This window comes from Mustela erminea, chromosome 6 (genome assembly GCF_009829155.1).
Source record: "Mustela erminea isolate mMusErm1 chromosome 6, mMusErm1.Pri, whole genome shotgun sequence".
In the NCBI taxonomy this organism is placed as follows: Eukaryota; Metazoa; Chordata; class Mammalia; order Carnivora; family Mustelidae; genus Mustela; species Mustela erminea.
Genome location: NC_045619.1, coordinates 12108169 through 12134300, shown reverse-complemented (window position 1 = coordinate 12134300; position 26132 = coordinate 12108169). Strand labels below are relative to the sequence as shown.

General features: G+C 57.2%; 1 protein-coding gene across 2 annotated transcripts in view; it reads left to right on the top strand.

Annotated features, from left to right (window-relative positions):
• TOM1 (target of myb1 membrane trafficking protein) overlaps positions 1–25851 on the top strand; it is a 41734-nt gene extending 15883 nt beyond the window's left edge. The window contains exons 2-16 of one of the 2 annotated variants that reach the window (XM_032346454.1): positions 4252–4336; positions 7214–7292; positions 8254–8403; positions 8703–8837; positions 8934–9080; positions 11711–11827; positions 13889–14022; positions 15640–15673; positions 15974–16067; positions 16938–17058; positions 20301–20376; positions 22934–22987; positions 24393–24452; positions 25435–25474; positions 25565–25851. In XM_032346454.1, the coding sequence (XP_032202345.1) occupies positions 4252–4336; positions 7214–7292; positions 8254–8403; positions 8703–8837; positions 8934–9080; positions 11711–11827; positions 13889–14022; positions 15640–15673; positions 15974–16067; positions 16938–17058; positions 20301–20376; positions 22934–22987; positions 24393–24452; positions 25435–25474; positions 25565–25722 (1484 nt within the window). In that variant the 3' untranslated portion in view covers positions 25723–25851. The remainder of the gene's footprint in view (positions 1–4251; positions 4337–7213; positions 7293–8253; positions 8404–8702; positions 8838–8933; positions 9081–11710; positions 11828–13888; positions 14023–15639; positions 15674–15973; positions 16068–16937; positions 17059–20300; positions 20377–22933; positions 22988–24392; positions 24453–25434; positions 25475–25564) is intronic. The other variant, XM_032346455.1, reaches the window with a different exon arrangement.
• The last annotated feature ends 281 nt before the right edge of the window (positions 25852–26132 follow it).

Below are 26132 nucleotides of genomic sequence, written 5' to 3'. Positions count from 1 at the left end.
AACCTACTTAAAAACAAACAGGGCTGCCTGGATGGATTCTAGAAGAGCTCAGAGGGGAGTGACCCTGGTCTTGAGAGCTCAAGAATGTTGGAGCTGACTGGCCCGGACATCTTTTTTTTTTTTTTAAATATAAAAGAATTTTTAAAAAAATTTTTATTAATATACAATGTATTATTTGCCCCAGGGGTACAGGTCTGTGAATCGTCAGGCTTACACATTTCACAGCACTCACCATAGCACATACCCTCCCCAATGTCCATGACCCAACCACCCTCTCCCTACCCACCTCCCCCCACCCCCAGCAACCCTCAGTTTGTTTCGTGAGATTAAGAGTCTCTTATGGTTTGTCTCCCTCCCCATCCCACCTTGTTTCATTTTTTCCCTCCCTACCTCCCCCAACCATCCCCCCCCCACCATAAAAGAATTTTAAATGCTCTTGTGTAGCTCCTTTGTCACTTATCTTAGAAGCAGAAAAAGCTCCTGAGGTATAAAGCAAAGCTTAGAGAGTTTTCTGATTACCACCATAATTTAGAACAGAAGCTTCCAAAATGGGCTGATTTCATCATAGAAAAGACAAAAAGACCCATTAGGGGACGGAAAGGAAATGTTGAACCGAGAAAGAAAAAAAGAAAAATGAAGGTTTATAACTACACATAACATTCGTTTTAGGTGTACCACATAGCAGTTAAATATTTGTGTCTATTGTGAAATGATCACCACAGTAGGTCTACTTAACATCCATTGTCATATATAATTATGAAATTTTTTTGCTATGATGAAAACTTTTAAAATTTATTCTCTTAGAAACTTTCAAATATGCAGTACAGTATTTTTTTATTGACGTATAATGTATTATTAGCCCCGGGATACAGGTCTGTGAATCGCCAGGTTTTTTTTTCAAGCACTGACCATAGCACGTACCTTCCCCAGTATCCATAACCCAACCACCCTCCCCCTCCCCCCGCCCCCCACCACGACCACCCCCTCCCAGCAACCCTCAGTTTGTTTTGTGAGATTAAGAGTCTCTTACGGTTTGTCTTCCTCCCAATCCCACCTCGTTTCCTTTATTCCTTTCCTAACCCCCAAACCCCCAACGTTGCCTCTCAACTTCCTCATATCAGGGAGATCATATGATAATCGTCTTTCTCTGATTGACTTATTTTGCTAAGCATAATACTCTCTAGTCCCATCCACATTGTCGCAAATGGCAAGATTTCATTTATTTTGATGGCTGCGTAGTATTCCATTGTATATATACACCACTTCTTTATCCATTCATCTGTTGATGGACAGCTAAGTTCTTTCCACAGTTTGGCTATCATGGACATTGCTGCTATAAACATTCGGATGCACGTGCCCCTTCGGATCACTATGTTTGTATCTTTAGGGTCAATACCCAGTAGTGTTTGCTGGGTCGTAGGGTAACTCTATTTTCAACTTTTTAAGGAAACTCCATGCTGTTTTCCAGAGTGGCTGTACCAGCTTGCATTCCCACCAACAGTGTAGGAGGGTTCCTCTTTCTCCGCATCCTCGCCAGCATCTGTCATTTCCTGTGTAAGGTGGTATCTCATTGTGGTTTTGATTGGTATTTCCCTGATGCTGAGTGATGTAGAACATTTTTTCATGTGTCTGTTGGCCATCAGGATGTCTTCATTGCAGGAATGTCTGTTCATGTCCTCTGCCCATTTCTTGATTGGATTGTTTGTTCTTTGGGTGTTGAGTTTGGTTAAGTTCTTTTTTTTTTTTAAGATTTTATTTATTTATTTGACAGACAGAGGTCACAAGTAGGCAAGAGAGGCAGGCAGGGAGAGAGAGGAGGAAGCAGGCTCTCCGGGGAGCAGAGAGCTCGATGCAGGGCTTGATCCCAGGATCCTGGGATCATGACCTGAGCTGAAAGCCAAGGCTTTAACCCACTGAGCCACCCAGGCGCCTCTGGTAAGTTCTTTGTAGATTTTAGATACTAGCCCTTTATCTGATAGGTGGTTTGCAAATGTCTTCTCCCATTCTGTCAGTTGTCTTTTGGTTTTAACTGTTTCCTTTGCAAAAGCTTTTGATCTTGATGAAGTCCCAGTAGTTCACCTTTGCCCTTGCTTCCCTTGTCTTTGGCAATGTTTCTAGGAAGAAGTTGCTGCGGCTGAGGTTGAAGAGGTTGCTGCCTGTGTTCTCCTCAGATTTTGATGGATTCCTTTCTCACATTGAGGTCCTTCATCCATTTTGAGTCTATTTTCATGTGTGGTATAAGGAAATGGTCCAGTTTCATTCTTCTGCATGTGGCTTGTCCAATTTTTCCAACACCATTTGTTGAAGAGACTGTCATTTTTCCATTGGACATTCTTTCCTGCTTTGTCGAAGATTCGTTGACCATAGAGTTGAGGGTCTATTTCTGGGCTCTCTATTCTGTTCCATTGATCTATCTGTCTGTTTTTGTGCCAGTACCACACTGTCTTGATGATGACAGCTTTGTAATAGAGCTTGAAGTCTGGAATTGTGATGCCACCAACTTTGGCTTTCTTTTTCAATATTTCTTTGGCTATTCAAGGTCTTTTCTGGTTCCATATAAATTTTAGGATTATTTGTTCCATTTCTTTGAAAAAAATGGATGAGATTTTGATAGGGATTGCATTAAATGTGTAGATTGCTTTAGGTAGCATAGACATTTTCACAATATTTGTTCTTCCAACCCATGAGCATGGAACATTTTTCCATTTCTTTGTGTCTTCCTCAGTTTCTTTCATGAGTACTTTGTCGTTTTCTGAGTACAGATTCTTTGCCTCTTTGGTTAGGTTTATTCCTAGGTATCTTATTGTTTTGGTGCAATTGTAAATGGGATTGACTCTTTAATTTCTCTTTCTTCTGTCTTATTGTTGGTGTACAGAAATGCAACTGATTTCTGTGCATTGATTTTATATCCTGACACTTTACTGAATTCCTGTACAAGTTCTAGCAGATTTGGAGTGGAGTCGTTTGTGGCCCGGACATCTTACCCTCAGCTTTGGCCCAGTCTGAAGTAGGCAGAGGTCGTGACTGCACAGCAGTGTGAGAGCACTAAGTGCCGCTGGATTGTACACTTTAAAATGGCCAATTTTATCGGATGTGACCTTCACCTGAATGTAAAAAGAGCCGCCGCACTTACTGCACACCTGTTTTGTGGCAAGAGCCACGCAGACATTTCGCTGGCATTGTTGCACTCTCTGGGGGCAGCTCTGTGGGGCAGCGGGTGTCTACCCTGGGCCCTTCGCTTAATAGGTTATGTCTCGGGAGGCTCGAGAGGAAACTGGTCCTGTTGGGCCCCTAGGACGTGGGCCTGGGGCAGGGGAGGCAGATGGATTTAGTCTCCATTATGTGCCACTTTGGAACCTTTTACATTTTGAACCGTGTGAGTGGTTGCCAAAAGTTGATAGAGAATCAAGAAGGAACGCTTGATTTACAAAAATGGAACAAAACACCATCTCCACAGTGTCCTGTCAGAAACCAGCACCCTAAGGCTGGACTTGCTGGACTCCTGGCCCCACTTATTGGATGGGTGAACTAAACCGAACTGAGGCCGCCTCAGTGGTCAGTGGCTCTCCCGGCCCCATGAGAATTAAGTGACAGGTACTGTATGAGTCCATGTAATGAGGTATCTGGGGAGTCAGAACTGCAAAGACAGTGTAGTGGAGCGATGCCTGTGTGGCTTAGTCATTAAGCGTCTGCCTTTGGCTCAGGTCGTGATCCCAGGGTGCTAGGATTGAGCCCCGCATCGGGCTCTCTGCTCAGCGGGGAGTCTGCTTCCCCCTCTCCCTCTTCCCCTCCCTGGTGCTCGTGCTCACTCGCTCTCTCTAATAAATAAATAAAATCTTAAAAAAAAAAAAAAAGACGGTGGTGCGGTGGAACCAGGGCTGCGGGAGGGGAGAATGGGGCATTAGAGCTGCAGATTTAGAAGATGAAATCGGCGGCGGGGATGATGGCCTGACGCTTGAGTGTATTCAATGCCACTGAACTATACACTCACAGTTGGTTAAGATGGCAAATACCCGGTGCATTTTCACATAATTTAAAAAGTAAAAATAACATAGAGATAAAGTACAGCCGGAAAACACATTAAATGACAAAACGGGACAAGGTAGGTAGCCGTTTGCATCCTCGTGGGTGCCCAGAAACCAGCCGTCATCCTCCTCCTCCTCCCTGGCTCTTCCCGCCCTGGCCCTGCACACAGCTGAGTTCGTCTGTCTGGGTGTCCCCACACCGTGACTTGTGGTTTCTTCTCCACAGAGAAGGCGACAGATGGCTCCCTGCAGAGTGAGGACTGGGCCCTCAACATGGAGATCTGCGACATCATCAACGAGACAGAGGAAGGGTGAGGCGCGCACACGGGAGGCCGGGGGGTGGGGCGCGGGCTCGGCCAGCGGCAGCCCCGCTGGTGGCCCTTGGTTCCAGGAGGGCGACAGATGTCATCTGAGTCCCACCCTAGGCAGCAGTGTGGCGTCCTAGGCATTTGGAAACCAAGAGCCGCCCCCAACCCTATCATGAGTTAGATGAGAGAGAGAGAGAGATGCCCCTGGGGTCTTCCAGCCCACGCATGTGTCTCAGTGGCAGCTGACCAACTGGACCTCTTAGAATGTCACCTGAGCCACATCCTCCTGGGACAAGGCCAGCTGGCAGCCTGGGCACTGGGACATGGCCCCAAGCACCTTTCTGCATTCTGTGGCCTGGAAAGGGCAGGGGAACTCCCAGCTTTCTCTGTGAGCAAGACCAGACTTTCATTTCCTTAAGATTTGGGTCAGGGCACACTGAGAAGGCAGTGACAGTAAAGCAGAATTGAGAGCCCGTCGGCGTTAGCCTTTGCTGAACATATCCGGTACGCAGGTCACCCAGGGCATATGCCATGGAGGAGGCATCGTGGCCCTGGGCACTTAGTCTCTGACTAGCTGTCACTGACCAGCTGTGTGACCTTGGGCAAATCGCTGTGCCTCCCTAGGTCTTTACTGTCAGAGGTAAAGCTCTTTCAGATTCTTCCAGCAATAAGCCCGAGGTCCTAGGGGGAGCAGAGAAGGAAAGCAGGGTCACGGTGCTGCTTAGGAAAACCCAGGAAGGGCAGCATGTGGTGTGAAGACCACAGTGATCAGGAAGGACTGCCTGACAAGGCCTTTGTTCAGGAAAATCAGAATCAACGCCCGGAGCAGACCTCTCACTTCCATCTGCATTTCTCATGGGATGATCCATTCGGCCTGCGAGGCCCCTCTCAGCCCGGCAGTGCTCTGTGGGGAGAGAGGTCGGCTGGAGGCAGGCAGCTTCCAGCGTCCACTGTGGAGCTCGGTGGGCTTGCCAAGCCGCTGGTGGGGGACACTAGGACCAATCCTGGCCTCCTACAAGTAAGCTGGCGAGTGGTGGGCAGACGGTGGTGGCAGGACCACCACGATGAAAGTGGGAGGGCAGAAATGCCCACAGATCCGCAGAGAAGGCCTCAGGGCAGCAAGTCCCTGTGCCCTTGTAAATGTTGGAGGAACTGGGGGGCTCGTGCATGTCTGGGTTCAAGTGCCTGCTGTTGACTTGAGCAGTTCCTGTGTTCCAGGCACTGCATGAGGCACTAGGGACCCAGCAGTGAGCAAAGCAGATGTGACCCTCGGCCTCCCCAAGCTTGTCATCTAAACTTGAGTCTCTGGCCTACCCCCTCCATTGGGCTGTGGCCTCCTTGTCGTCTGCTTTGTGATTCTAGCCGGCTACTAAACACAAGGGGCCCACAGCAGTGGCACCTAAGCCGGGACCTCTGATTCCGGAAGCCGTGCCTTTTCTCTGGGCCACTCTGTGGGGAGCGGTGACAAGTCCCTTTAGAGAGCTGAAGTGGCCACAGGTGAGAAGTCCTGAGGGTGAGGAGGGGCCGCAGGGCATCGGGTTGAAAACTGCCCTTATACACTTCCGTACAGGAGCCCACCGTGTCAGAGACCATGGAGCATGTCCCCTTGGTCACAGCCTTGATAGGTCTCCGTGGCACCTCCCCACCTTGCCTGCCGCCTTCACTCATGCTGGGGGACTCATGTCAGGGTTCCTGCCTTCCCTGACCTGCCCTTGACGGACTCACCACTGAACAGGCCGATGCCTGGCAGATAGCAGGACAGGCCCCCGAGGGCCACTCAGCGGCCTAGGAAATGTTGCTCATGTCCTGTAGCGAGCTGGGCTCTGGGGAGGCAGAGTGTCAAAAGGGGACCCCATTCCCACCCCGCCCCCACCGGAGGCGGCCTCTTTAGCCTGGCAGCCCCGGGCGGGTGCTGTGTGGCAGTGCACACGGAGATGGGGGACTAGGAAAGAGTCGTGGTCAAGGCGGATTTTAGCTGTGCCTTCACCAGGTGGACGTGGAAGTTGGGGGCCACAAGGCTTTTAGGCCAGAGCAGTCAGGTCAACGTGGATTTCACCTGTATAGGGCACAAGGGCGGGCTGCAGGGGTGAGGCGGTATGGGCAACAGATGGGGCTAGGGGAGCAGGCAGCCGCCAAGGCTTTCCGGGCTCCCCCTGCACTTAGGTGTATCCACCCTCCAAGCCTCTCCTTCTCCCTCCCCACAGAGCCTCCATTCTGTCCCTCCCTCCCTCTGCTTGAACCACTTCCCTGCCCCGCCCTCCTGCAGCTGGCTCCATCCCGTCCTTCACACCCAGCTGTGATGCCACCTCCTCAGAGAGGACTCCTCTGAGCCCCCCTCCCCAGCACCCACCCACTCGGACTGCAGGCTCTTCTTCTCTCCCACGTTGGCGTGGGTCTCCCTGGAGCGCGTGGCCCAGCATGGTGCCGGCACGTGTGGCTGCTTAGTCGAGGAGAAGGGCGGGTGGAGAGAGGAAGTGGCCAGGATGGGGCACTGGGACTCTGTGCCAGCCGCTGACTGGTTCTTAGACCTCAGTATATACGGGGGGCCCTGGAGGCCTCCCTGAGAGCTTGGTCCAGGCAGGGGTCAGGGGTGGGAGCCCAGGGTTTTGCATTTTTTACATATCCTCACACCTCCCGGTCAGGGGATTCAGGTGCTGTGTCCAGGGTCGACACACAGAATCTCTGCCAAGTATTTATGATCTACAGAGGACTTTGGTGGGACGGGCCATTTCTGTTGTGATTAGAACCCCTGTGTTCAACAGGAAGCAGGACCCAGGGAAGACAGATAAATAAAAACCATCCCCATGTCCCAGTGTCTTCTGATCTTAGGTGGGCAGCCCCGTGAGTTTGATACATCCTTCCTTTTGTCCCTCTGCCCAGTCCCAAAGATGCCTTCCGAGCAGTGAAGAAGAGAATCGTAGGGAATAAGAACTTCCACGAGGTGATGCTGGCTCTCACGGTGAGTGTCCCGTCCGTCCGTCTGTCCGTCTGTGGTAGAACCACACGTCCCCCAGGCCCAGGAGGACTCCAGCCACCCTGCGGCTCCTCTCCTAAGGGCTGGGAAGGAAAGGTCTATGGGCAGAGAGAGCACTGTACTGTCTAGAGTGCCAGCGGATGCGGAGTGGCGAGAGGGGCAGTTTGGAAAAGTTCCCTCCAGCCTGTAGGCACGGGGAGCAGACGCACTGAGGCCCACATCCCTCCAGAACCAGACATGGAGAGCTTGCACCAGACCTGCCAGGTGACACAGAAGTTTAGTGAAGCCAGACGTTGGCAGGCAGAAAGTCTGGCAGGTCACCGGGTGCTGCTGATTGGCACTTGGGACCTTGAAAAATGAACATAAAGCAAATGCCAGTGGCTGAGGACAAACCAGGTGGGAGTGGGCATCCTGGCTGTTGGAGGGGTTGGGCTGGGCTGGAGACGAGAGCAGGGCTTACAACATCCGGGAATCCAGCTCCCCGGAAGAACAAGGCCCCTCCTGCCGGTGAGAGGGAGCAGGAACAGGGAGGGAAGCCTGGTTCCTCTCTTTCTGGGGCTGCAGGGTCACCGTAGGATTACAAAGTTTGCTTTGGTTTCCACTTGGAGAGCTACCTTCCCTCTGGGCCATGGTCCTCTTGGAAATAGCATCAAAGTTTGCTTTGGTTTCCACTTGGAGAGCTACCTTCCCTCTGGGCCGTGGTCCTCTTGGAAATAGCATCAGGACAGGCTAAGCACTGAGGCCACTCTGCGGGGGGCCACTAGCCAGCACCCCAGCCCCCGAATCGGGGCACTGTTCCCTCGTCTCCGTGTTCCAGGGTCTCCCTTGAGGGAGCCCCGCCCGGACTCAGCCTATCCTCTGGGATGGAGGCAGAGTGCAAGGGTGGGGGTCCTGGACAACCCCCTGGTTCTCGGATGAGTGCTCACGGGCATCTCCCGGCCTCCAGGTCTTAGAAACCTGTGTCAAGAACTGCGGGCATCGCTTCCACCTGCTGGTGGCCAGCCAGGACTTTGTGGAGGGCGTGCTGGTGAGGACCATCCTGCCCAAGAACAACCCGCCCACCATTGTGCACGACAAGGTTCTCAACCTCATCCAGGTGAGTGTGGCCAGGCACACTGGGCTGAGCTCCGGGCCCTGCCTGTGGAGAAAGGTGCCCCCGCCATTGCTGCTCTGTGTCCCCTTGCTTCTGTGTGCTTGTCCTGCGGGGTGTCTTGGTCATCCGCTGACTGGAGGTTCCGAGTGTGGGGAGGCCTGGCTTCGTGGGGGCTGTCCGGGCACCGAAGTCCAAGGACCAGCAAGTCAGCGAGGGAATTTCTGCTCTGCAGGCGGGTGGGCAGGCCCGCAGGGGAGATGGTGAGCAGAGGTTACTGGCCGTGTCCCCTTGTCCCCTCTCAGTCCTGGGCTGACGCGTTCCGCAGCTCGCCCGACTTGACAGGTGTGGTGGCCGTCTACGAGGACCTGCGAAGGAAGGGTCTGGAGTTCCCGATGACCGACTTGGACATGCTGTCACCCATCCACACGCCTCAGAGGGTGAGGAGACCCAGCTGGTGGGAGCGGTGCGAAGGGGAGTCGGGGGAGCTCCCTCCTCCCTTACTGGCCGCACTGATCCCCTTTTCTACCTTCTAGACCGTGTTCAGCTCAGAGGCACCATCAGGGCAGAACTCTGTGGCCACAGACGCCAGCCACGGAGGGGACCCCACCCAGCACACCACCCCTCTGCCCATCCAAGCCGTACTCCCCAGCGACACCCCCATCACTCCAACCCCTGAGCAGGTAAACAAGCCTGAATCAGAGCCACGTGGGTCAGGGAGGGCCCCTCTCAGGCTGAAAACTACTGTCCACAGGGCAGTCCCATGGGGCAGATAATCATTATTCCTGTTTCATAGAGGAGGCTTAGATAAGCTCACTTGCCCAGAGCCACACACGGCTCATCGGAGATGGTGGTGGGACGTAAGCTTGGGTGTGCCTGACTCCCAGCAGGCTCCATCCTGCACTTTGGCCAGCCGTTCTCCAAACTGTGGTCGGCAGAGCCCTTCAGGCAGCACCCTGGAAGGGGTGGAGGTGGGGAGTCCCCAGCAGGCAGCCTCTTGAACCACAGCATCTCCATTTACCTTGTGGGGTTCCTTTATGGGCTTAAGTAGGATTCCATCTGAACAGAGGCTCTGGCTAAAAACAGTTTTAAACCATGTGCACATAAAACAATTTTTTAAACCCTTTCCACCACAATATTTCCCACCAAGCCCCAAGAAGAAGATTTGAGGTATAGTGTGAGATTCCGGGGGCCGGGGTATGGAGCAGGTTTTCCCAGGCTTTCTGAGGAGCTTTGCAGGCTTACCCACCAGAGACTCGTGGCCACTGACTTAGCTTCTGTCTCTCGGTTTCTTCTGCCAGGAACAGGGGGGCAAGGCCCCCTGCTGAGACTGCACACCCCAACAAGGGGTGTCCAACGCCATGGCCAGTGTCCGCTGGGTGCGGGCTTGTTTTATTTGTTTGTTTAAGTAATCTCTACTACCCAACGTGGGGCTTGAACTCAACAACCCCGAGATCAAGAGTTGCACGCTCTTCCAAATGAGCCTGCCAGGCACCCCAGCGTGCTCTCATTTTAGCCCCCAGGCTGTTGGATGCGGGTTGAGGCCGTGCGTGGGTGGGGTGCCCACTTTTGAGGCGGGTAAGAACTTCAGAGCTATCCTTGCAGCTGAGTCTAAAAGCCTAGCTGCTACAGGGACTGGCGAGAGAGACACACGGGTGTGTGATGGAAACAAAGTGAAACTTAACCTTCCAAAGCGCACCTGCTGATTGCCTGTACAGTCCCATTTGGATTTGTGAACAAACCTGCCAGCAGCCCTCCCCACCCCAGCCTATCTGAAGAGAGGCTTCTGTATTTGATACCTTAAAGCAAGTTATAAAATCACCTCCCAGACTTACAGGTATTAGTAGAAAAATTTTCCCGACTGGACAGATAATTAAAGGTATATGCAAACTGTAAACTCACCCTGTGATCCAGATTTTATGTAACCAGGTTATGATTTTAACCAGTTTGCCTGAAGTCTAGCATCTGCATGGATTAAGACTGGTTACATCCAGTGCCAGAAGACTCTTGCAAAACCAAACTCAGTAGGAGTTCATTTCCAGCTCCCCTCTTGTCTCCTGGGGTGTGTTAAAGCTTTCAGGCATGCAGTGACGTCACTCCCAGACTCCACTGTAATTAGGTCCCATCTGACCCGGATGCACGGGGCCTGTGGTCAGTAGCTTTTCCACTCATTTATACCGGGAGCATTCCTTAGACAGGCCGAAGACAGCAGACATTTTGCAGGGTTCGGAAGGTGTCCATGAGCTGTGGGGGATGTGTACCACCTGTGTCTGTATCCCTGTTTCTTCTCCTGTAGAGGCTGTGATAATGATATATGCCTCGTAAGACTGGTAGTTTAATGAGCAATAAAAGTGAAATGCTTGGCACTTAGTACGTGGTCAGTAAATGGCAGCGACTCTCATAGGCATGGGAAATTTACATGGTGACACTCCTGAAATCAGCGAGGTCACGTGCATTTCTCGGAACGTAGGCCGCCTAGTCCTAGACCCACGCAGTACTCCATGGCCAAGGGCTCTCTGTCCAGATTAATTTGAGAACCACCATACTGATGGCTTCCTGGACATCAGAGTCCGCAGTGCTCGTGAGGGAACCAAGCACCCCACAGAGCCCCACACCTTAAGACCCTTCACCCCCTCCCCTGCGTGGGGACTCTGCTGCTTCCTTTACACCAATTCCCCAAGCTAAGACCTTGGAACCCTTTGATCACTGAACACCAGCTACCATCTTTTGAACCAGTGCTAAATCTCCCTATTATCTTCAAGGTGGGAGGCGGGGGGGAGGTGGTGACACTGGGACTCGTGCTTGGAAGAGCCCAGGAGAAGCAGGCCAGGAGCAAGACAGAATCCCGTCCTCACAGGACAGGATGGGGGAGTAAACTCCTGCCGTCCTAGGAGACAATGAGATCCTATCGCCCCAGGGAGGGAAGACGGCCTGCTGACTTCCCCCCTCTCCCCGTGACGGGGAGCTGCCCTCCAGGGCCTTGTTAGCTGCTGCCTGGGACCCAGGAGATGCTGGCACACTCCAGCCCTACTCTGTGGTGCATTTACTCTCCCTCCGCTGCTTTGGGCCTTCCCTGAACCAGGCTTCCCAGTTTGGAGATGGTAACGGTTGGTAGCACCTCTTTGGGGCTGGGGGGTTGGGGGAGGGTAGCCCACCACAGGCCTTTTAGTGCAGGGCTGTGGCTAAGGAGCCTGGAGTATGCTGGCAGGTCGGCTCTTCTAGGTGCCCTGGCTCACGGTGCCGGGTTCTTCTGTATAGCAATGGTGGCACTGGACCCCTGGCTCAGCTCACCAGGGCCGCCGGTGTGTTTCAGATCGCCAAGCTGCGCAGCGAGCTCGAGATGGTGAGCGGGAACGTGAGGGTGATGTCGGAGATGCTGACGGAGCTGGTGCCCACCCAGGCAGAGCCGGCAGACCTGGAGCTGCTGCAGGTGAGCAGGCAGCTGGCCGCCCCCAGGTTTTCCTGGGGGAAACCAGGAAATCCGCCCGCGCGCATTTCTCCCCCAGCTCCACTGCAGTTTTCACAGCTTATGGGAACTCCGTGGTCACAGTGCGAGAGGTTGAAACCAGGGACTTTGGACTCCCTCCCACTGGAACTCAGGGCTCTAGCATTTTCTGGTTTGAACAGAATAGCTCCTCTTGCCTCAGTTTCCTCATCCGTAGGATTGTTCTCATTTCCCCCTTTTAGAGTACAGAGCTTAGCAGGCCGGCGGGGCAGCAGCTCCGGCTTTGGGAGGAGAAGGCAGCTGGTCTCGGGCCCCGGGGCCAGTGGGAGCTGTGGGTTTTCACTCCATGTGTCCCACGATATTCCCACAGCCCCATCCCCAGCTGGGGACCACCAAAGGCCCTACCCTACCTGTGGAGGTCAGTTCCTAGAGGTACCAAGAAAGGTTTGGGACCCCAAGGCCCTGGAGTCACCAGGTGGGAGTGATTTGGTTTTCATGGTGACAGCGCACAAGTAGTGAGCCCTTGGGTATGCTGGGCTCTGATGTGGACACTTGCTGTACATCCCCACACCCCACAAGAGGCAGGTACTGTCGTTACCCCATTTTCTAGATCAGCAGACTGAGGCGAAGAGAGAGCATGTAATGTGCCCAGAGTCACGTGGCTGGTAAGCAGCAGAGCTGGAATTTGAATCTAGGAGCCTGGCTCCAGCTGCTGCTCATCCGCTCTTCGGGCGGGGGGGGGGGGGGGGGGGGTGTTGGTGTAGGAAGTAGGAACAAAGCCACAAGCGTGCTAAGTGGCAGGAGGAAGAGAAGCGAGACCCATAGGGTGTTGAAAGTCACCTGGGCCCGCCCTGCGCCATGATAAAGGCAGATGAGGAAATTCTAGGAGGGGATGGGTAGCAGGGTCCAGAAGAGAACCAGAGTCAGTGTGGGGCAGTGTCTGGTGTTCACGGTGCCCGCCGGAGAAAAGTCACGACTGTTTGCCCCTGGAGACCGTGACTCAGACACCTGCCCGCCTAGTGACTGGTACCTGAAGAAAGAGTCCGTCTTACAAATGAAAAACTTACACTGCTCTGGCTTTTAGTATTTTTCTCTTTCCCAAAGGAGTTTAAATATATAATTTACTGACTAAAAGTCAGTCAGTGACATGGCAACTAAGTGCAGTGTGAGATCCTGGAGCAGAAGGACATTAGCGGGAGAACAGCGAGCCTGAAGAAACTCTGGAGTTTAGTTCGTAGCTTGGGTCTGCGTTAACGTCTTCGTCTTGACAGATGCCACACGGAGGAGAAGCTGAGTGAAGGGTTTACCAGAACTCTACCGTCTTGGCAACTTTCCTACAAATCTAAAACTATTCCAAAGTAAAAAGTATTTTAAAAGAAATTAGGGAAGGGGCACCTGGCTGGCTCAGTCAGTTAAGCGTCTGCCTTCGGCTCGGGTTGTGATCTCAGGATCCTGCGATCGAGCCCCACTTAGGGCTCCAAGCTTCTCGGGGAACCTGCTTCTCCCTCTTCCCTCGGCCCCTCCCCGTAGCTCGTGCTCTGGCACCGGCACGCTCGTACTTGCATGTTCTCGCTCTCTCTAGCTCTGTCTCCAATAAATAAAATCTTTTTTAAAAATGAAGGAAAATACCAAATCAGGGTTTGCAGTTAACAGCTGGAGAGGCCTGGTTCAGGTTTTTTTATGTTTGGGTTACGAAAAGATCCCAGTCACCCGGAGACGTTGCGGCGTGTTCCGCAGACCACTGGCGCTGTTGGCTTTCACCTGAGCAAAGGCAGCATGGGAAGGCCTGCACGCAGCCAAGATGAACCAGCTGCATGGTCTCTTGAGTGGCTTGTCTCCCATGCGCTCAGTGTTGGCATAGGACCTTGAAGGTAGGATCCAGAGGGTGTCTGTGGAACCCCGACGGCTGTCCATTCTGCGGAGCTTGGAGTCCGGTTTGGAAGCCCCTCCGTCATCTGAGATGGCACAGAGGCTGGAGCCTGGCCCCCAGTGACTGCCTCCCTCTGGGCCCGGGGGCCGTGGCCATCCTTCCTCCTCCCTCCGCAGGAGCTCAACCGGACATGCCGAGCCATGCAGCAGCGGGTCCTGGAGCTCATCCCCCGAATCGCTAACGAGCAGCTCACCGAGGAGCTGCTCATCGTCAACGACAACCTCAACAACGTGTTCCTGCGCCACGAACGGTAGCCCACCACCTCCCCTGCCTCTGACTAGCTGCCCCAGCCCACTCCTTCCCCTGGCTTCCCTTCCACGGGTCTGACCTCCCCTCTTCCCTGGTGGGCCTGAGAGTCACGCAGCCTGCTGGCCACCTGTCCTCTCCTCACCACAGCGTGCCCTGCCACCACGTCCTTGCATGGGGGCTGCTCTGTCCCAGCTCGCTCAGCCGCTGCCTGGCTCTGGGGCTATGGGCCGGTGACTTAACTGTGGCTCTTGGACTCTTCGCACACCACACACACATACTTAAGCAGGAAGAGAGTTTAGGAGGGCAATATCCTTTATGGACAGGAGAGCTTGCAGAATCCGGAGAAGAGTCAGACAGCGAGTCCTGCCCTCAGAGCAGGAAAGAGAGATCCAGGGTGGCTTGGAGGTCTCGGGGCAGAAACTCCCGGACCATGTCCCCAGGGTGTGGCCATCAGGAAATGGGCCCCAGACGCTTGCCCACTTCTATCATTCTGTTCAAGAGTCAGCTCTCCAGGAGAAATGGATTTGCTTCACTTTGTTGTACCTGACAGTTGGTGAAGGAAAGAGGGCCCCTCGCGGGCAGTTGCACCCAGACCCCAGGAAATGGGAGAAGAACATCCCCAGAGGGCACTCGGGTGCTCTTACCAAAGAAGGGAGAAGGGGTGCCAGGCTGTCTGTATCTGCCCCGTGGGGTGACTGAGAGTCCGCACAGTGATACCTGTAAGCACTTAGCAAACAGGGGTGTCTGTCTGGTCAAGACAGTGATCCAGCCTTCTCCAGCCTTTGTTTTTTTCCCTTTTTTCTGCAGTAGCAGACCCGAGTGATTCTGAGTCAGATGGGAGTAGGGGAAGGGGGGCTGGCTGCTCTGGGCCACATCTGCCTGGCCCTTCCTGCCTCCTGGCCTAGTGGAGTAGAAGAGTCACTTTCTGCCATTTTGGGGTGTAGGGCCCAATCTGGGGATGAGTAGGACCCCTGACAGCCACAGGCCTGACACATGCCTGCTGCCTCCTAGTTCACTGTCCTACTCACAGTCAGGGTCTTTGTGGGTCCTCCCATCTGGAGGCAGGTCCCGCTGTCACCCCCTGGTAATCGACAAGGAGGCTGAGGTTCAGAAGTGACTCAGGAAGTGACGTGGCCAGGCCTTAGCCGACCACAGCCTTCTCCAGCTCCTCAGCAGCCCAGGGGCTAGTCGAAGGCCAGTCCCAGTGGCTCCAGGAAGCCACATACAAGGTGCATGTCTTCTGACAGCACTTCGGAGAGCCACTGACAGGTGCACACAAGTGTTTAAGCAAATCACCCAACACAACTGATAAAACAGCACTTAGCTTTGCCTCATGCTGTGCGTCCCCGTTTTCCGCTCTGTTCTAGCCTATTCCTATCCGTTCTTTTACTGCTGGTCATGACAAGTGGCCAGATAATTGATCATTCAAGTTGGGGCAGCCTGGCAAGTGAACAAGGGGCACTGTTAACAGTTCCCCAGGGACAGCAGGCATAAATTAGATCTGTCGCCCTAATCGTGGCTCACTGCCATGGCTTTGGAGGCCGGCAGCGTGAAGAGCTCTGCCTGGGCTGTGCCAAGGGGCCCGTCTCCCTGACCCGGCTTGTTTCTGTCTTTGTAGGTTTGAACGGTTCCGAACAGGCCAGACCAGCAAGGTAAAGGCGCTTTTCTGGGACCGGATCACACCCGTGTTCATGGGAAGGAGGAGGAGGGCTGTGCTCACCTCCGTCCCCAGACATCCTGCATGGGCTGTGCCTTCTTAGCCAGGCCCCGAGAGAAGTCCCCTTCTCCCTTTTTGTGTCACTGTTCCTTTAAGGTAGCTAAGGCTCTGCTGATGCCCTAGGGTCTTCCCAACCTCCCAGGGGCTGCAGCCTGGCTTGAGGCAGAGTGGGGCTGACTCCCGGAGTCCCAGTCGTAGCTGCTGGGGCCCTCATGGCACATCCCCTTCTCCCCAGGCCCCGCAAGAGGCCGAGGCGGCGGCTGACCTGATCGACATGGGCCCTGACCAGGCGGCCACCAGCAGCCTCTCATCCCAGCTCGCGGGAATGAGTAAGTGCCATGTGGGGGTGCAGGCTGAGGGCACGTTATGGTGCTGGGGGCACCCCTGTAGTTTGGGGGTGTCTTCCTGTTAGACTGTTGGAGCTGGAGTGCCAGCAGCAGAACGTCAGCCCAGACCTCACCTTGCTGAGCTGAACCCCACTGCGAGGTTGGGTACCGAGGAACGATCACGTGGGGCTCTCACAGCCCCCAGTTCCTAATCGCCCACGGACTTCAGAAATCCAGTGCTCCACGGTCACCCCTCAACACCTGAATTCTCTGTGACTGGAGCCGTCCGGGCGAGCTTAGGCTAGTTGCCTGAACGTCCCACCCCCCTTCGCTCCTGTGTCACGGGCAGGAGTGGGCCCCTCCTCGCAGGTCGCCGTGAGGACTGGGTCATAAGCACATGCATGAAGGGGGCCCAGACCAGTGCCAGGCCCAGGGTGCCCGCCCCCGAGACACCAGCTGCGATTAGTCTCCCTGCTGCTGGCTGCCTGCTTGTGCCAGGCCCGAGGAAGGGATCAGGAGCCCCCTCTGAACCACTGCTGCTAGGCTGGGCGAGAACTCGGCCCCACGTCTGATCGCTCGCCCCCCGCTCAGCCACGTCCTACACCAGACGCGCCGGGCAGCATTTGCCTGCTCTCGGCACAGCCGCCCTGGACGGGGGCCTGTGTCTCCACCTGCGGGAGAGGAAGTCACGTGCCCACAGTCCTTGAGCCAACAGCTGGCCTGCCTCCTCCTCCTCCCGCACTGTCCCCACTGCCCTCCCACCTCCCGACCCCCGCTGCTTCTCCAGAGTCCTCCCTGGGCCTGGCAGCTCGGCCACTGCTCAGTGCGCGGGAACAGGTGGCAGGCCCTTCATGTGCCTTTCTGTCCCTGCAGACCTGGGCTCTAGCAGCGTGAGGGCCGGCCTGCAGTCTCTGGAAGCCTCTGGCCAACTGGAAGGCGAGTTCGACATGTTTGCGCTGACCCGGGGAAGCTCTCTGGCTGACCAACGGAAAGAGTGAGTGGCCCAGCCCTACCCTGTGCCCCGCAGTTTGGGCTGCCCCCTCTCTGGGCCCCTGAACCCTGTTGTTTGGCATGCCACGTGGAAGGGCACACAGCCCCCTGCCTATACACCCTCAGGATGGCAGAGTTCCTCTCCCCTAGATCAGTCCCTCGTGGGCCCAGACAGCCTAGTGCCCGACTTCATGCCCCACAGGCAGGCCTGGGTGGGGGAAGGGCCCCTGTGGTTTGATGAAGAGCTGTGTGCCAGAATCTTACCTAATCTGATCAGAGGAAAAAGCCAAAGCACTAAGGGGCTGGGTCATTTGCCCCAAGTCAGCCTGTTGATATGCGACAACCTCCTGTGAACCCAGGGTCTCTGGTTCCCAAACCATCTCCAGCCCAACCCCCCTCCCCACTACACTGTAGGCCACACCCCAGGCCCTCCAGAGCAAGCAGGGAGGATCCCCAGTAAAACCTCGGGGCCTTGTCTTCTCCTTTCTCATGATCCCTAGCTACTCTTGACCTTGCCCCAGGGTCCCTGTTGCTCCACTTGGGTCAGACCCCTCTGCACCAGAGCTGGAGTTCTGTCCTTTCCTGGCGACAGTGTTTGCAGGGAGGTGCTTTCAGCAGCCAAGGCCAGCCCCTTTGCCTCCACTGCACCAGCCTGGCCCCATACAGTCTCGTCAGGGGAAGCCGTTTTTGGGTGTTCTCAGTCCTTGGCTCAGGACCCAGGACTGAGCTGTGGATTTACAGCCAGGATTTACAACCAAGAAAAGTTCTGGATTAAGGGATCCCCTTAGCAGTTGCCCCTGGCTCCCCAGTGGTCATCCCAGTCATTTGAATGGCCTCTGGCCTCCCCACTGTGCCCTGTCTTTGGGAACTGTCAGTGAGCCTCCCAGGGCCCAGGGATGCCCAACCCACACCCCGTCCATGTCCGATCTGATAGGCTGCAGCCAGCCGGGCTCCATGGGGTGGCTCAGCCCGGCCCGCTGACTGGAGGCGGCCCAAGCTCTGAGTCGCATCTTTAGTCTAGACGGTCTGCACACCCAGTCTCCGGTGCTCAGGGACTAGCAGCTCATGGTTGCCATGGAGCTTGGGGCACAGCGAGGCCGCTGTGCATGTGGAAGCTAATGAGTCCAGTGGGACTTGCACCCAGGAGGGTGGCCCCGCCCACCAGGCCCCAATGGGCAGCACACGGGCCGTGCCGGAGAGCCCCTGGCACTTGGCCTGGCTGAGGCTTGCTGTTGCACCATTGCTCCTAGGGAGCAGAGCCGTGGGGGGCAGAGGAAAGCACACCCGGCCGGCGCCTGCTGCCCAGAGCCCACCGTCTCGCAGGGAGTAAGGTGCACAGAGCACTGCCATGCGGTGCTGACCACTATCCTGTAGGGGTGTGCCAGGGGCTATGGACACACGCGTGGTGGCTGGTGGCTCTACGGAGGGTGCTCAGGGCTGGACCTCAGGGATGAGAGGCTGGAAGGCCGTTTCAGGCTATAGGAACAGTGTGTGCGAAGGCTCTGAGGTGGGGAGAGCATGAAATGCTGTGGGGAGGGCATATCCAGTACCTTCTCGGTCATGGTCTGGGGACTGGTTTCCATCACAGCAGAAGGCAGCACACGGGGAGGAGAGTGCACTAGCATCGGGTTCCTCTTTCTTTCGTTTTGCTTGGGAGACCCTTCCTTCGGCCCCCGCTGGATCTTCTAGCCCTGACTCGCCTCTGGACTCCACTTCTCGCCCTGTCGTCCGGGGCTCTTGAATCCTCTAAGACTTTTTCTGCCCACCTGGTGCCTGGCCCACACCTCTGCCTCCCTGGCTCCTCTTGCCTTTTTTTCTTTTTTTTTTTTATTTTTAGGATTCTATTTATTTACTTGACAGAACACAAACAGGGGGAGGGCAGAGTGAGAAGCAGGCTCCTGGCTGAGCAGGGGGCCCAAAGCAGGACCCTGAGATCATGACCTGAGCTGAAGGCAGACGCTTAACCAGCTGAGCCACGCAGGCGTCCCCTAGCTCCTCCTTCCCTCTAACCTGTGCCTGGCCCCAGGGATAGCCAGGCTTCATCAGCAGGGCCAGGTAGGTTGGAGAGACACAGAAACACAGAGGACATAATTAGGAAAGAACATCTAGTTCTTTTGAGTGAAGAAAAGTATCGGTTTCTGTATGTTCCTAGGGCTGGACCTGCCTCATTCTGGCTTTTTCCACAGTGTGGCACCAGCTGTGTCTTAGAGGGAAAGAGACAGGGCTACTTGGACACACAACCCGGTCTCAGCCATCACTTCCTCCTCACCAGCTCTCACTGCCCAGGTTTAGCCCAAGAAGGGCCTGAGCGCACCACCCTCCACCCCGACTTTCTGGTCGGCTCCCGCTCAGCCCTGCAGATCACCCCCAGCCCCCCGGGGGACGGGAGCCACGTCACCGGGGGACGTGCTGGCTAACGATGGCACTCTCCTGGCTAACGTCTGATCCTGCTGGAGGGAGTGGTTGGCAGTGCCGTCAAATGGCTGCCTGGGAACTGGAGGGTCTTATTCAAGAGGCCCTGTGGCGTGCCTGTCACCCCCTGGTCCCAGGAAGGCCATTTGGCATTGCAAGGGTTTCATTCGATGGGGTCCCGGTTCCTGAAGCCTCAGCCTGGCCCACCCCTAAATGCAGGGCTTTCCCCCTGTGACAATGATTGTGCTGGGCGCTTCTTTTTCTCCAAATCGGACCAGGCCGGTGCCGAGGTCTCCCATCCTTTGGCGGATGCTTCAGAGGGAGAACCGCTCTTCCCCAGAGTCGGGGCTGAGTCCCCCTCTGGCTCCGCCTGAGACAGACACAGCAGACAGCTGCTGGGTGCCTTCTGTGCCCACTCGGCTGGCTGGCGTCCCCCAGGCAGGGCCAGTCCAGGAAGCCATGAGGGCTGTCGCCCCACCCAGCCGTCTACACAGCTGTTTCAGCAGCAGAAGGGAACTCCCCATCCAAGACTGCCTTATACAGAACCACAATTTATTACACTGCAAAGTAGAAGCTGCTCCAAGAAGGGTCTGGAGGTAGGAATTCTCCATGGGCATGGGGGCACAGGCACTATTTCTATCTGAGCCGAGGTCTACCCTGCCTAGGCGGGCCTGCAGAGTCCGAGCCCTCCCTGGGGTCTGAGCCGCTCTCTACTCGGCCGTGACCCAGGTCCAGCCAGGATGTGAGTCCAGCTCACCCCACCCACCCCTGCATCCCATCATGCCTGATGCAGCAAGGGCCACACTCATGGCGATGGTGACCTCTGTGTTTCAGGGTGAAATACGAAGCCCCCCAAGCAACAGATGGCCTGGCCGGAGCCCTGGATGCCCGGCAGCAGAACACTGGAGCGGTAAGCAGAGTGTCCTGTTGCTACCTTGTCCGGAAGGAAGACCAGTGCCCACCAGTCCCCGCCGTGTGCTGGGCTGTTTGCCACTCAGGTGGTAATTCCCGGCTCAGCTGAGGCAGCACTCCCGAGAGGTCAAGTCATCTGCCCAAGTTCACCCAGCAGGGAAGGCTTAGAGCAAGGACTCGGACAGACGTGAGTCTGAGCCGGGGAGCTGGACTCCCCCAGCCTGGGTTCCCATGCCAGTGCCACGGCTTCCCGGCTGTGCGTCCCAAGGCACGCAGCTAACCTGCACGGCGGGAGATGTGTGACCGGGAGCGTGTAAGGTGCTTGACAGCATCGTAGCTCTGTCAGCATCCTGCCTCGCCGCCTCTCTAGAGAGAACAGAACCTAAAACTGCGGGTGGGGGGGCACCCAGGGGCACCATTTTCGTTCCAGCACAGGGCTTGGCCATGCACAGAGCTACAGCCGCGTGCCAGGGTCGGAGGGCGCTCTGGGTGACCCCGCCCACTAGGCAGGAACTCAAAGGCCAGTTCTCGTCCCTTTGAATTTGTCTCTGGATGCCTTTGGGGTGGCAAGAGTTCCTCTTCCAATTAGCGGACAGAGTAGCTCCTTGGGAGGCAGCTAGAAATGGCAGGGCCCAGGGGCCCGAGGGGCAGGGGCAGCGAAGGGTTGGCGGAGGAGAGGGCCCGGGATGGCACAGGCCTCTGAGTCCAGGGTGGGACTGGGAGCCGGCAGACCGAGCCGGAGGGGCAGCGGGAACGGGAGGGCCTCGGGCAGCCAGAAGCACTGTGTGAGGTGGAGGCCATGGTCAGTCTTGAGCAGAGGGGAAGATGTATCTGTCCATTTTAGAAGGATCCAGCGTGGAAGCTGGGAGAGCAGCTAGGAGGCAGAAGCTGCCCCGTATGCCAGTGGATGGGGTGTCGCAGAGACTCCCCAGAGGCGTCCCCAACATCCCAGGGGGCCTTCCCAGGTCACAGCAGAGCGAGGCGCGGCATGCTGTGAAGGCGGGAGCAGCTAGAGCGTCACATGCCTCCCGTGCCCACTGTGCGGCCAGGCGCCAAGCAGAGCGCATTCACACCCATGTCTCAGAGCCTCCCGTGATTTTCCTGTGTGAGCAGTCGTCTGTCGGATCTGTGCCCTGTGCCAGAGCCTCTGGGTCCCCCTTTCTGAGTCCTCACCCAGACCTGTAGGGCATATTGTTATCCCCTTTGACAGATGAGGAAACGGATATCCAGAAACAGCCAAGGGAGGCAGCAGGTGTAACATTCCTAGCGTGGCACCTGACGCATAGGTGTTTGGTCTTGCCAGCACTGCTGGGTGGTTACCTCCACCTACAGATGAGAAAACCAAGGCTTAGCAGGGCGAGATCTCACAGCCGTTGGTCTTTCTGGCTCCATAGCCGGTGCTGGTAGTCAGGGCCCCAGATGGCCTGCAGAGTCCCAAGGAACAGAGGTGAGCACTCCAGCAGATCTGGCTCCCGGCATCCAGATGCATCCAAACACTCGGGAGGCCTGCAGGAAGCTCTTCCCTCTCGGGCCACCTGGCCTCTCACGCACAGAGGCGAGCTCCATAGCCAGTTCCTTCCTTTTGCAGCGGAAGGAGCTGCTGCCCAGAGACAGGTGTCACTCGCCCAGAGGCACACGTGTCAGGGGCATGACGAGGACTGGAGCCCGGATCTCCTGGCTCCTGTGCCGCCCGCGGCTAGCCACAAGGAGGAAACCTACACCCACCTCTACTTGCAGGAGAGCAGAAGCTGCTAAATGATTGCTTATTCCTCTCTTATTGCTCGAGAGATTTGAGCAGCTTCTATCAGATCAGGGTGCGATGTTGCTGAAAGTGTCCGTAGACTCCTGCTCCCGAGCCGGGTACGTCTGGCTGGGTGCGGGTGGGCCTTCTCCCACTGAACTGTCTGGCCATTACTCCAAGCAGCAGAGCACAGAAGGGAGCCCAGTGCCAGCTGGGAGGGGGGGGGCGGGGGGCAGCCAGGGTTTGCTGCTGGGCTTCACCAGCCCCACCACCATGGGTACTGGGCTGGTCCGTCCCGGCTCCGAGAGGCGGGACTCCAGCCTCTCTCTGCTGCCAGTCCCCTCTGGGGTCCTCAGGAGTCCTGTTGGCCCATCAATAAACACAAGGGCACTAGGTAAGCCAGCATTCTGATCTGGCGCACCCATCGGCATCTCTGCCCAGCCAGCAGACTGGCTGACAGTGCCCACTCCGCCATTCTGGGCTTGCTCGCCCCCCCTCCAGGATCATTCTGGAAAGGAAGGAGCTTTGTCCAGCATATTCAAGACTCTGGGGTCCCAGGGCCGCTGTGGTTCACCCCACGGTGAGACACCCTCTGCTGCTTCCCGTCCCCTCTCCCACCCGGCGCCACGGCACCAGTACCTGCACAAGGGTGCATACACGTGTGCGTGCGCACACCCGTACACACACACACAGCCTCCAAAGGCAGTCAGCGGCCTGCCGACCTGAGAGAGGCCTCCACGCTGGAGAGGGCTGCCCGCACTCCGGGGCCCGGCCCGCCTTCTCTCCACACTCAGCCTGACCTTCTCTCACCCAGATGGGAGGCAGCGGTGAGAAGAGCCTCAGTGATTGGATGGTGAGACAAGGCATGGTGAGGAGAGGCCAGGCCGGCGACACAGAGCGCGGAGGCTGCCACTGGCAGGGGTCCCACCTAGTGGTGCTGTCGGAGGGGGTGGCGCCGTTAGACACAGAGAAGAACAAGGGGAGCTGTGGGTGTCCCCCACCCAGCATCAGCACGGTCCCGCCCCCTCTGCTCCTGCTTCCACGGCCCCTCGGTGCCCACTTCCGGCTCCTGACTCGGAAGCCAGGCCCAGGTGGCCCATCTGGCACCGGGGAGGTGACGGGGGCTTGCTGGTTGTGGGCCGTGTGCCCGCAGAGGGCTGAGTGGGCGAGGGAGCTGGTGTGGGCAGCCCAGAGCACGTGCCAATGCCGCCGCTGGGAAGTGGGCTCCTGCTCTGCGCTGGGCTCTCCTGCTGCCCCTGGGGTCCTCGGGTGCTGGGGACAGAGCTTGGGGACAGAACTGGCTTGGCTGGAGAAAGACTGTCACTCCCTGTCTTCGCCTAAAGTAGCTAAATCGTAACTAGCGCTTCTCGAGCACCTTGTCTGTGCCAGAGTCCTCCTCTCCGTCCCCACAGCAGTCCGGACGGTAGGTACCGCGTCGCCTTCTCTACTGAGGGGGGAGGCCAGGTCAGGGAAGTAACCCGGCCAAGCCGCCCCATAGTAAGAGCCGAGCCAGACTGCAGTCTCGGACTCTGTCCCCAGACCACCCACCGGGGTCATCACACCGTAGAAGGAAGCCGCAGCCCCCGTGCAGGAGCCTTTGTGGCAAAACCCATGTGTTTGCGGCACAGAGCCACCGGTCCTGTAGGTAGCCTGTGAGCGCCTGAGTGCACCAGCCTAGCCGCCTCAGCACCCCACTGTGCTTTGGCACTTCCACACCCCGGCCAGCATGAGCTCTGAGTCTGCACAGAGGGCCTGGGAGCCGGAGGCTGGCTGCCCCTGGCCCGCAAACATTCCCTACCCCAGCCCTGACGGCCGGCCCCTCCCCGGGCTTCAAATACCCTTCCGTCAGATGCTCCTGAACAGCTAAGGCCCTGCTCTGACGGCAGCCCACCCTCCAGCCCGGCACCTCCACAGCACCCTTGGCATGTGGCCACAGGGTGATCTGTTCCCTGCTCACGCCCGGGTGCCGGCTGTTCAAAGCCCCCGCTCCCCACCTAGCTTAGTGTCCCTGTGTCCCCCTTGCCTGCAGCCCGGCACCGCGGGCAGAACTGTGGGTCCCAGGCAGCTGGGCAGGAGCCACGTTGGAGGGGAGACGAGGCTCTAGGCCTCCCCAGAAGGGTGTGGGCCATGTGTGGCCCATCTCGTAAGGAGGCCTGAGGGTGGGGGTGACCGCTCTAGGCCGGCCAGCCAGGGGGGCCCAAACTGCCAGGGCCTTCCATCGTGGCACCGAGGGCTCTGCTCCTCACTGCCTTACCCTGTCCCCTTCCTTCCAGATCCCTGTCACCCAGGCCTGCCTCATGGAGGACATCGAGCAGTGGCTGTCCACTGACGTGGTAAGCAGGGGCCCGTCCAGCCCAGAAACAAAGGTCAGGCGCCTTCCTCGCACACCTGACAGCGTGCTCCCTTTTTTTTCTTGTGGGGAGGTGACTGTCACGGGTGCAGGGTGAGCAGCTGGTGAGGAGGGAGCACCAGTGTGGCACGCCTCCCACCACCCTCTCGTGGGCTCTCCCTTTAGAGGAGGGCTTGGGCCCGGCACCTCGCGGCTGCTGGAGCGGACCCTCTCATGAGCTTGTCGCCACAGTGGGTCCCTGGGAACCTCAGTCAGCTGGAGGGCAGGCAGGACGGGCCATGGGTGACCGTGACCACACTAAGCCCTGCACCTGCCCCAGCCCGGGGAGCCCCTAGCACCTGTCTGAGAGAAACCACCAGCTGCTCCGCCTTCCAGATGTGGGGACTGAGGAGCAGCCATGAGGGGTGCTGAGCCCAGGAAATAGCGGGGGCCCAGGCTGTCGGCAGAGCCCTACAGCGCCCAGAGATCGGAAGGGGCAGCCAGCCTTGGCTCTCCTATCCAGAGCTCCTTCCCCCACCTCTGCCACCCCACCTTTGGGCACCAGAGACTGAGGGCCTGAGCACTCCCAGGCCCAGAGGCTGCCTTCTGCCAGCGGCTAAGACCGTGTTTCTGCCTGAGGTCAGGCAAGGGTCCCTGTCAGTCGGTGGCAGAAGGCACCCCTACCCCCAGCTTTAGCCTGTGTGGTCTCCGTCTCTGGGTCGCTTCCCACCACAAGGGCAGGTCTGTCCACTCTCTACACACCGGAAGGAAAGTACCCGCTGCTTATCTAGGACCTCTGGGACCCTGCACCCTGGGCTCAGCACTCCGTGCAACATTCCACGGCAGCTCAGGAGGGGGTGGGACTGAGGTTCCGGTCCTGGGCCCAGCGGGAGCCTGAGTCTGGCCCACTCGGGTTCAGCAGCCTGTGCCTGCCCAGCCCCACCAGGACCACTGTGGCTAACCTCCGCCTCCTTCTGCTTCCTCAGGGGAATGATGCAGAGGAGCCCAAGGGCGTCACCAGCGAAGGTAGTAGGCCCCGCCCCCGCCCTGCCCCTTCTCCCGTCCCCTACCCCTACCCTGCAGTACCCACCCCCAGCCCCTCTCTTGTTCCTCTAGAATTTGACAAGTTCCTGGAAGAACGGGCCAAAGCAGCTGATCGGTTGCCCAACCTCTCCAGCCCCTCGGCCGAGGGGCCCCCGGGGCTCCCTCGTGGCACTGCCCCCCGAAAGAAGACCCAGGAGAAGAAAGACGAGGACACGCTGTTTGCCTTATGAGCGTGGGGCCTGGTGCCTGCACCTCGAGCCCCTGCTGCCCCCACACCCCTCGGCTGGGGCTTCTTTCCTTCCTTCGGTGTTAAGGCTGCTCTGAGGCTGGCTTGTTACCCCTCTACTCTCCCCGAGGCCGGGCTGACTCAGCTGTGGCTGGGCCTCGCTACCTGGGCTGTGGAGAGGCAGCTGGATGAATCAGGGCAACAGGTCAGTCCCACGCCGGGATCTCGGCCGTTTTCTGCCTCCTTCCCTTCCCAGACCGACCACTACTTGGCTGAGAATCGGGGGCCCTGTGACAGCCAGCAGTTCAGTCGCCCTGCTGTGACTCCTTGCCCTGGGTGATCCCCCCCACCCCGAACCCATCCCCACAGGCGCCCACACTGCCATTTGAGGCCTTGGCTGGGGCTAGAGACAGC